This window comes from Meles meles, chromosome 6 (assembly GCF_922984935.1).
Source record: "Meles meles chromosome 6, mMelMel3.1 paternal haplotype, whole genome shotgun sequence".
Lineage (NCBI taxonomy): Eukaryota > Metazoa > Chordata > Mammalia > Carnivora > Mustelidae > Meles > Meles meles.
Window position 1 is genome coordinate 43,600,779 of NC_060071.1, and position 11,250 is coordinate 43,612,028.

General features: G+C 36.1%; 1 protein-coding gene across 11 annotated transcripts in view; it reads left to right on the forward strand.

The window, feature by feature from the left end:
• The window catches only part of RNF111 (ring finger protein 111), a 126,206-nt gene that overhangs the window by 104,953 nt on the left and 10,003 nt on the right, over window positions 1-11,250 (forward strand). For 7 of the 11 annotated variants that reach the window (XM_046008343.1, XM_046008345.1, XM_046008352.1 and 4 more), the window contains 4 exons: window positions 1,001-1,320; window positions 4,919-5,177; window positions 8,955-9,303; window positions 11,096-11,248. In XM_046008343.1, the coding sequence (XP_045864299.1) occupies window positions 1,001-1,320; window positions 4,919-5,177; window positions 8,955-9,303; window positions 11,096-11,248 (1,081 nt within the window). The remainder of the gene's footprint in view (window positions 1-1,000; window positions 1,321-4,918; window positions 5,178-8,954; window positions 9,304-11,095; window positions 11,249-11,250) is intronic. The other 4 variants (XM_046008346.1, XM_046008347.1, XM_046008344.1 and 1 more) reach the window with 3 other exon arrangements.

Sequence of the window (11,250 nt, forward strand, 5' to 3'; positions counted from 1 at the left end):
GCACCACACCCAGATTCACTTATGTGAGCCTGTAAATTCCTTTTATTGTTTTAGCCAGTTTGGGTTGGATTTTTGTATTTATTTGTGAGTAACTAGAATGTTTCTAATCAGTATATTGGCCCAGAAGAGATTGGCTAGGTTCTGCGAGCCAAAAAGGAGCAGGGTATTCCTGGTCTTGGTTACTCTTGAAATAGGGCTAGAATAGTGGTGCTGTAGAATACTAAGTGTTCTGAGGAGATGGCTCAGGTATTAGGTGCAGAAGTGGGGAAGGAGAAAGGACAGGCCTCTGGGCCCTTCACTATTCTTTTTTGTTTTTTTTTAAGTTTTTATTTATTTGTGAAAGAGCAGGCATGAGCACGGGGTGGGTCAGAGGAAGAGGGACAAGCTGACTCCCTGCTGAGCAAGGATCCCAATATGGAGCTCAGTCCCAGAACCCTGGGATCATGACTTGAGCTAAAGGCAGATGCTTAACTGACTGAGCTACCTAGCACCCCTCCACTGTTCTAATTTTTATATTTTACGTAAAAATAAAATATTTTTTTAAGATTTTATTTTTAAGTAGTCCTCTATACTCAACATGGGGCTCAGACTTAACCCTGAGATCAAGAATTGCTCGCTCCAACCGACAGGGCCATTTAAACGTCATGGTAGGGGCGCCTGGTGGCTCACTTGGAAGAGCATGTGACTCTTGATCTCAGGTCATGAGTTCAAGCCCTGTGTTGTGTGTAGACATTACTTAAATAAATAAAACTTAAAAATCTACAAAAAAACACCATCATGGTAAATATGAGTCACCTGAGGAATTTAGGCTTTCAGAAAAATCCCAGTGAAGATCACTATCCAAAATTACGTGATGGGTGGATTTAGTAAGAATGTGGTGCTATCACATTCTTATTTACAGAGATTTGAATTTACTGAACAATTATTTATTTACTTATTTATACACAGTCTCTATTTTTCACACAGTGATATTGTTATATGCTTTTTTGTTTGTTTCAAGATGACTCAAGGAGAACTTCATCTAGTGCTGTAACAGAAACTGGCCCTCCTGCAATGCCAAGATTACCTTCCTGCTGTCCGCAACACTCGCCATGTGGAGGGTCATCACAGAATCACCATGCATTAGGACATCCACATACAAGTTGCTTTCAGCAGCATGGCCATCATTTTCAACATCATCACCACCACCATCATACTCCCCACCCACCTGTCCCAGTTTCTCCCTCCTTTAGCGATCCTACCTGCCCTGTGGAAAGACCTCCACAAGTACAAGCACCTTGTGGAGCCAACAGCAGTTCTGGTACCAGCTATCACGACCAGGTATGTGGAATTTTATGAGGTTGTCTTTTTACTTAATATTCAAAAACTATGCTTGTTTCAGGAGGAAAAAAAAAAACCAACCCTGATGTTGAATTTTACATAGTAAATAAATTGTTCTTATTGCCCGTGCAAAAGTGGCCCAATTTAGTGGTCTTTGATTTTTTTTTTTTTTTTTTAATTCTCTAGGATTTTTTGATGGTCTAAGTTATTACAACTAACTGAAAAGGCCTGGAATGTAGAAAATTACAAGTGATAGTGTTTTTAATTCTGAAATGGTTTTTGGTGTTTTTAGTTAAATACAGGTGAATCTTATCTTTGAAATCTTATTTCATGTTGTTGAAATTGCAGTATCAACCTGATTCATGGGAAATTTTCCTAGTTTTTTACCCTCTTCCTTTTACTCTGGAACTGCCTATATCTCCACTCATCTAGAAATAAAGTGCCTGTTCGGATGCAAACCAGTAATGTAGTTTCTCAGGAGGCAATGAGGTTTTTAGTTCATTGAGAATTGAAGTATCAGTAACAAAATTATAATTAAGTAATTTAATTGATATTATTGATGGGTGCTTGAAATGTCAAATAAATTAGTATTGGTGATCATGTGGAATAAATGAAGGTCATGTATTACATGCTATTTTAACTTTTGCTATGTCATCTCTAAAATTGTGATATAACCTAGGTAGGTACATACTTTGAAAAACAAAATGTAATTTTAAGGTCAAACTGTAACTGACATACCAGAAAGTAGTCAGAAAGAAATTCAGAGCAACTGCTTTTTTGTATCCCCTGACCTTTCTTAAAGTACTTGCTTCATCTTCTCAAATTTTGATGGTTATCTCTCCTGGATCTGACTAAAAATAATTAAGAAAGAGGGATGTTCCCTTAAAAAAAAAAAAAAAGAGAGAGGCTGCTGTTTTCAAGAGTAAATTTGAAAGGGTTTAGTAAGAAATATGATCAAATAGATTTTAGACTTTGTTTTGGTTCTCCTAATGGTTCTACGTATTAACATCTACTGATCGTCTAAACTTGTTCTGCCTCTTGCAAATGAGGAAGCATCAGGAAAAAACTTTCTAGTGGAATGAATGAAAGTCCCTGCTTCAAAGCAAGATTTTCTTTGACTAGAAATATGAGCTGAAAGAGGGAGGGTTTTGAAGTATCGTAGGAAAATGGTGAAGAAGTGAATCTGCTGACTTTTCCCACATTCGTACAAGAGCTACCAAAATATGGGCTTTTTGTTAACAGAATATTCTTGTTGAACTAATACAGTAATATAGTTGGTTTGAGAGATCATGTACACACATGCAACATTTTCTTTTAACCTAAGTGAGTTAATTATAGGTAGAATCTCTTACCTTTTTTTTTTTTTTTTTTAAGATTTTATTCATTATTTGAGAGAGAGAGAAAGAGAGAGAGCATGAGAAGGGGGGAGGGCCAGAGGGAGGAGCAGATTCCCCGCCCAGCAGGGAGCCCAATGCGGGACTTGATTCCGGGACTCCAGGATCATGACCTGAGCTGAAGGCAGTCGCCCAACTAACTGAGCCACCCAGGCTCCGTCTCTTACTGTTTTGTTCACATAAAATAAATGTAACCTATTCACTTATCTCTAAGTAGATGTATTTGGACTGTACACAAAACTTGAGGAAAATCAACAGGATCAGGCAGTCAGTGGTGATAATGGGCTTGAAGGAGAGCAGAGAGTAAAGTTTTAACAATATAAACAGTGTGAGACTCATAGAGACATTGTAGGACTCTGAAATCAGCCACATGCTCATGAGATAATGTCATATAGTCTCCACTTGAGACCTGTGTGGGCATAGCAGGAAGTTGAGGAGTGGGAGAAGCAAACTGATCTGAGGATTTGTGATTGTGTTGATGTGTTACGATTAGTGTCAGGTTGTAGGTAGGCAGAAAAGGGTTGGGGAGGATTAGGCCTGATAACAGAGAAGGTACAGTAGTCATTTGATGCTCTGTAGCCCTTATGCTCCTTTGGATGTAACTTTCTCTTTTGAAAGACTAGTTCAGTTAGCCTTATGCATTACTTATGATCTTTGTAAAGTAATACTTGTCATTTCTGTACCTATCTTGCTTACCCTCTCTTTTCCTTTTTGCGGACGAATTGAGTTAACTGTTGGAATTGTGAAGAGGCTTCTCTTTCTTAGATTTTCTTTTTATTCTTTATTTTAACTTTAGCCTCAGTTTCTTCTAGGAGGACACACACCCTACTTTACTCACTCTCTGGGAGTGTTCTTAATCACTGACTGGAGAAAAAGATAGGAAATTTGCTCATCTTCATAGTATGTTGATAATCCAGTCCATTTGCCAAGTCTTAGCCTAAACAGGAAAATAAGAAGGGGATACAAATTCACAGTCTTAGAATATTGTTCTTAAACCTTATTACCCAAATTGAGGGACATACGATGTATTTGTAAACTCCGAGAGGCCAGACATTTGCTTAATTGATTATAGATAGGTGATCTAGAAAAAGAAAGGAGTTCTTCTTTTTCACCTTCCCACAGCTTCTCTTGCGCCATCATCCCTCTTCCCTTTTAGCATTCAGAGTTCCTTTTGTTTCTTGGAGTCCAGAGGAGGTACAGAGACCGCAGTGGTTTCTATCAAGACTGCTGGGTGACCTGGGCCTCTAATAATGCATTTCCCTAGCTTTTTTCAGCTTCAGCTCCTCAGCTTCTAGTATTGAACAATTCTTGTATATAAATTCATATATAGCATCAAATTATTTTATTTTTTAATTATTATTTAATCACATTTAAAAAATTATAGCTATACTGAACATTAAGCAAAGACTTAAGAATACAAAGCAGCAGTTCTGTTTTGTAACCTGCCCTGGAGTATATTGTGATGAAGTGAAATGTTTTACTTAGGACTTTTCAAAATGCATTTGGGGAATAAACTTAATTACTGACGAGTAGATATGGAATCTAGACTCTTTGGTTTATTTTCCAACTTAGTAAATGGACCTTCCCTAAAGTCATATTTCTGATTTTTTTGGTAAATAAAAAGGTTCTGAGGCAAAGCTAGCTTATGCTTCATCTTGAATAATCACATACCCTTTGTTATCTTGGGTAATGTCTGTATTATTAGAGTTTCAGTTGAATGCTTGCTATATACAGTTTAGAAACAGGACAGACAGGTTTTTACTTAGAATCCTTAATCTTTTCAGTGGTGTGATTATATGTTTTCCAAAGTAGTCCTAAATTAATAATCAAAATTTGGGGGTAAAGAAGAATATGGAACTATGATTTTAAAGTTTCTTTCTCTAAGATCTAGATAATGAGAGAGAAATAGACCTTAAAATAGTATATACATTAACTTTTGTTCATCTTGTAGCATGATCTTATGCTTGACTTTTTAAAACTGATTGTAGATTTTAAATATATAGTCACTACAATTTTTTACATTCCAAGACACACACAGTATTTTTTTGGTGCTGAATAGGTCTTCATACTAAAAATTTTACCATTTTGAAATTTTAATTTAGAGATTCTATTTTTCTAGATTGCACTTGGAGTACTTTTATAATATAACATGGAACGGTGTTTTGACCAAACTTTAGAAAGATTTATAGTTCCTCTTTATACAGCAGGCATTGCCAGTAGACCTGAGCAACAATGGTATCAGAAGTCATGGAAATGGTGGTTTTCACGGAGCATCTGCATTTGACCCCTGCTGCCCTGTTTCTTCTTCCCGAGCTGCAATCTTTGGCCATCAGGCTGCTGCTGCTGCCCCGAGTCAGCCATTATCAATAGATGGTTATGGATCAAGCATGGTGGCGCAGCCACAGCCCCAGCCCCCTCCACAAGCCTCACTGTCATCATGTCGACATTATATGCCACCTCCTTGTAAGTATAAATTTAATAGGCAGAGAACTTAGAGGCATATAAATGAAGCATTGTACATTCCTCCATGAAATAACCTTTCAATAATCCTAATTCATAAATTTTTAGTATTTCTTTGGCCTGAGAGTGGGGTGTATTTTTTCATTTTGTCCTCTCTTCACCCCACATTCCCAAAATAGTCTTCTTAAGATAAAAAAGATAGATGTTGTTTAAAAAGGTCAGGTAAATAAAAAGTATTATATTTTGTCTCTTTTACATTTTAACATTTATATTTTAATACGTGAAATGACTACATTGAATGGCACCTCAGATTCCTATAAAAGGAAACCTTAAGGGATTGAGATTTATCCTTGAGGAGTAACAGACAATTTGAAAGTTTAGTAGTAGTTCTCAGGCACAAGAAAGTACATTTTGACCAAGAATTCTGAAGGTCCGTTGAGGCATATGAGAGAAAGTCATGAGGCATATACAGACAGCTTGGCCAAATGCAAAAAGATTTCTCTATTCGTTTGGTGCAGGCAGTTAAATAAAGTCAGACATGGTTTTTCTGAAGACATTGAAATCTGTGAGATCTATGAGTATTATGAGTGAAAAGTGCTCTTAGGCTATGTAACACATGTTTACTACTTTGTTACATTATAAGCTAATAATCATATGGAAACTTAATTAATACTTTGATTAAAAAAACACTGAAAATTCATACCAGGAGTACACTAGGAGGTTGGCAAGGACATTTGCTTTTGTTCTGATTACATGCAAGGGATAATTTTCAGTTATATATCTCATTAGATTTCTTCTTTTATTCCTAGAATTTAAAAAATCTGGGTCTTGCAGATACTCTGGAGTCAGCCCAGAATGTGTACAGTGAAACCTGGAGATAATATCATTTACCTTTCCAGTAATACAACTTAAGATATAAAGCTTAAGTTAGAAAACAGATTTTGGAACAGTTTTTGCAAAGCATTGACCAATAGGCAAATTCTGCTGTACAGGCTGTTTTGTGATATCTGTTGATATTTATCTTTAGTTGATTGTCTTTTATTAGAAACTCAAAATGTGTGGTCTTCACCCCCCCCCAATAATAGCGAAGCAATTTATAAGTGAGTGCATTTCTTTTTAAATGCCCTAATAAAGAAGTGTTTTAGATTTAAACTCATTTTACTTTTATTATTAACTTGTGTACATTGTAAGAAGTTCAAAGTGCAGAATGACATAAATACGAGAAATTAAAAGCCCTTTCCTCACATCCCACTAGTCTTAATACCTTGAAGGTAGCAACTGTAGTTTTTAAAACCTTCCAGAAGTTTTCTTTGTACCCATAAAAGTATATCTGTCTCTCCTTTTAAAACAGTGGGATTGTAACAAGGATATTATTTGCCTCTCTCTGAGTTCTTTTCTTTTTTAAAAAAATTTTAACAGTACATCTTAGGTTTTTTTTCCCATATTAGCCATAAAAATCTACATTGCTGTTCTCAATACCCTCATAATATTCTGTTGTATATTAAACCAGTTCTCTGTTGATGGTTACATTGTAGTTTTTTAGTCTACTCTTTGGTAACTTGTTAGGAGTGAGATGGCCAGGTCAAAGTGACATGTTGAACTTTTAGGAAGCAATATCAAGAACTTTTTTTTTTTTAACTGGCAAGAACACATAAAATAGAGAAGGAAGGGAGATGGCCTGTGGGAATACAGAATGTCACCTTTCTACAGTGGTAAGCAACCTGTTTTGTTTAGAATATACAGTGACCTATAACAATGGCTGAACTTTTTACCACACACACACAAAGTGGTAAGTAACTGTGTGAGGTGATGGATGTGTTAATGAACTTATTGTGGTAATCATTTCACAATGTATATGTATGTCAAATCATCATCTTGTACACTTCAAATACATATAATTGTATTTGTTAATTATACCTCAATAAAGCTGAAAAAAATGACTGCTGAAGAGATAAACTTAAATAAATTGATTCATTCTGAAACTAAACTTTAAAATCTTGTAATATTTGTCAGTATTATTTCTTATATAATGATTATAGAAATAGAAAACTTTGAATTGAAACTGGAAAAAATACTCTGAATTTGAGGAAAGACAGTTAACAATGTAGTGGCTTCTTTTTTTATGACCAAGTACTGGGTTTTCTTGGAGTAAAGTCTGGATTGAAAACATGACATTCAGAAAAATCACTTAAAATTTTGTGTCAGAGTTTATATTGAGCCTAATGAAAGCTTCCTTTAAATACATGCTAGCAAGGTGGCCTTTGAAAATAGGGCTGAATGAGTTCCTCATTACCTAACTTTCACCCCTGCCAAATCAGAAGTGATTAAAATGGAAGGAAACTCTCCTTTCATGAAACTAGAGAATGGCCGTACCTCCATATCTGATTCCAAGAAGGTCTTCCAAATACAATGAAATTGGGACTGACATCCAAGGAGACAAACATTTTTATTTATATATATATATATATACTTTTTTTTTTAAAAGATTTTATTTATTTATTTGACAGACAGAGATCACAGGTAGGCAGAGAGGCAGCAAGAAAGAGAGGAAGGGAAGCAGGCTCCCTGCTGAGCAGAGAGCCCGATGCGGGGTTCGATCCCAGGACCCTGGGATCATGACCTGAGCCGAAGGCAGAGGCTTTTAACCCACTGAGCCACCCAGGCGCCCCGAAACAAACATTTTTAAACCTCAAACATGTCTCTTAGAGTAAGAGAGATGTGTATTCCTCAGAGGAACTTTTCGGCAGCCACTTCGAAACATAAAGAATGAAATAGGGGAAACCATCTTTACTAAGGCTGGTTTCCATTACAGATTCTTGGCAAATATGCCCCTTCATCTTCTTAATGTAGCACAGGAAAAAAGGCTTGGGGCAGGGAATGAGAAGAGCAGCATTTAAGGAGTATCTTTGCAGAGTTGCCCAGAGGAATTAAAAAGTTCCTGTCTTTTCTGTAGTGCTCTATGACCAGTAATCATAAAGGAAAGCAAGATTTATGTATTTATAAAGGTGTAACTTCTACATTTGACTTCACAAAAGCAGGAAACTTGCATATTGTAAAATAAAATTAACAAAAGACAACTCGGAAAAATGTTTATACCTTATTATGACAAACCTTCCATGTACACAAAGAATACTTATGAACCAATGAGACAAAGGTGAACAATAGCCTAAGAATATGAATAGGTAATTCTGGGAAGAAATGTAAGTGGTTAATAAATACAAGATTTTTCTCAGATTGACATTTAATGAATTTAGTTAGAGTGTAGGGGTGATCAGGCACTCTTGTATACTGTTCACGGAAGCATTAATTATGGTAACCTTTTGGGACAGGTACTTTGTCAGCTGGTATCTGAATTTAAATGATTTTCTCAGATTAAGAATTCCTTACAGGAATTTATGCCTCAGAAGCCGTCCATGAGTAATGCATGTTTGCATGCACTCATGTGCATATATGTATGACAGAGCACAAGAGGCATCATACACATAGGTGTTTAGTGCAGTGTTTGGGTTATTTCCCAATTTTGTCAGTGGTGATTTCTCTAATAAATTTTGATCCATTCCTATATAATAGAATGCTGTGAAGCTGTGAATGAAGTAAAACTATATATACTGACCTGAGAGGGTACCTAAGATCATTCAAAGAAGAAAGCAGGTTGCAAAGCAGAATTGAGCAGACTCAAGCCTTAATAAAGTATTGATAAAAGTCAAATGTGTACTAATATGTTTATAAAAGACAGTATATGCTCAACTCTGTGGTGCCTGTATTTTTTTTTTTTTACAGATGCTTCTTTGACAAGACCACTTCATCATCAGTCCTCTGCCTGTCCCCATTCTCATGGAAACCCTCCTCCTCCGACTCAGCCTCCACCTCAAGTGGATTATGTTATTCCTCATCCTGTACATGCTTTTCATTCTCAGATATCTTCTCATGCAACTTCTCACCCCGTGGCACCCCCACCCCCAACTCATTTAGCCAGTACGGCCGCACCAATCCCTCAGCATCTTCCTCCCACACACCAGCCAATTTCACACCATATTCCAGCCACGGCACCTCCAGCGCAGAGGCTGCATCCTCATGAAGTGATGCAGAGGATGGAAGTTCAAAGGAGGAGGATGATGCAGCATCCAACGTAGGTTTCTTGTTTTTTAAAAGATCAGTCCGTGTTCCTTTTCCTTCTATTTCTGTTGGTTTTTAAAATTAAAAATCTTTAGAAGTGATGTAACTGTACTAAATCCTAAGGAATTCTCTACTAACTAGAATCTTCCTTTGTCTTGTCCTGAGTTGTAGGTGCTCACAAAACAAGTTGATACCAGGTTAAAGAAATCAAACCATTTTCAGGAAATGGCCCAGGGTCATTTAGTTTTGTAAACTAGTCTCTTGTTCATCAATTTCTTCAGCATCCCATAGTAGAGATTAATGTTAAAATTGGTGACCCTGAGGAACAACATGGAAAGTTGGCTAAGATTTAATATATGTTACCAGCCAGAGAGAAGAAGAGTACTAGTAGAGAATTTTCAACAACAGACATTGGAAAAACAGTCTTCTTCACTTAGTTTATTTATAAACTTAAATATTAAAATATTACATTCTCCAAACCTCATGAAAAGACTGTAATTGAACTTTCTGGAAATTCAGGATATGATTTTCTAATTCATGGTAGCAAACTCTATTGATCTAATTCTGCTTGTGTATTTTTGTAAGTAGAGTTTTATAGGTAAACAGCTACACCTGTTCATTTAGGTATTGTCTGTGTCTTTTTTCACACCACAAAGACTAAATTGAGTAGTTGTAGTAGAGACTGAACCTTTTCCAGAAAGTATTTGCAAAACTCTCTCATTAATGATCTAGCACATGGGTAACTTCTTCCTTTAGTTATGTAAGGTAATTTCCAGAATCTCTAGTTATTACTGGCATTCTGATATAGTAACTCCTTATATAGAAAGTTGGCAATTTAGAGGCCCCTGGGTGGCTCAATCGTTAAGTGACTGCCTTCAGCTCAGGTCGTGATCCTGGGGTCTTGGGATCGAGCCCCGTGCTCCTTAGGAAGCCTGCTTCTCCCTTTCCCACTCCCCCTGCTTGTATTCCCTCTCTCGCTGTGTCTCTCGCTGTCAAATAAATAAATAAAATCTTTAAAAAAAAAAAAAAAAAGAAAAAGTTGGCAATTTAAAATTCTTATCTGCCACTGCCTAGAAAATCTTTGAATCTTTTAGTTTAAACATGCCACATCTGTAAATGGATTAGAAACAGAAAATAAGAGATTAGATAGTAAAAATGAATCTCTGGAATGGTTTTGTTTTTTAAGTGCTATTTGTTTAGACCTTTATGACTATTTATATTTATAAATTTGGCTGACTTTAGACTAAAAAGAGAAAATACAGTAATCTGGGATGCAGAGTAAAGAGTGTGAATGGAGCTTATATCAGTTTCCCAGATGTGTTGACATGTATTTGCATGCACAAGGTTCAAAGTTTTTTCTCTTAAAATGAGTTTTAGCCATTACAATGGATGAATGTCATTACAACATAGAAGCAAAGCAAAATAAAACAGTTTCCATTTTCTTCCCTTATATGTTTATATAAGATAACTTCTTTGTGCCTACAGCATTTGCTGGGGTGTTTTAATTTTTAAAATTTTCTTCCCATTCATTTTCCTTTATTCTGTTTAAAATACCTGATGTAAAGAAGGTATACAATAATGTTAAAATTGCCTTTTTCCTTGGGTGATACTGGAATTGGAGGTATTGTAATAAGCACTGAGAATTGTAGTGTTACGGTGTCTTGATTTATTTATTAATCATTATATGATTTTGTATTTCTATAATTATAGAAGTAATTTTATTACTTATTTATATCTGTTTATAATATTAATACTAGATTGTTTTTTCTGCATTAAGAAATAACCAATTATTCAATTATTTCCAGTGGTCTTTTTGTGTTCTGTGTTTCCAGGCGGGCACATGAACGGCCCCCACCCCATCCACATAGGATGCACCCAAACTATGGTCATGGGCATCATATTCATGTGCCTCAGACTATGTCTTCCCATCCTCGACAGGCTCCAGAGAGATCTGCTTGGT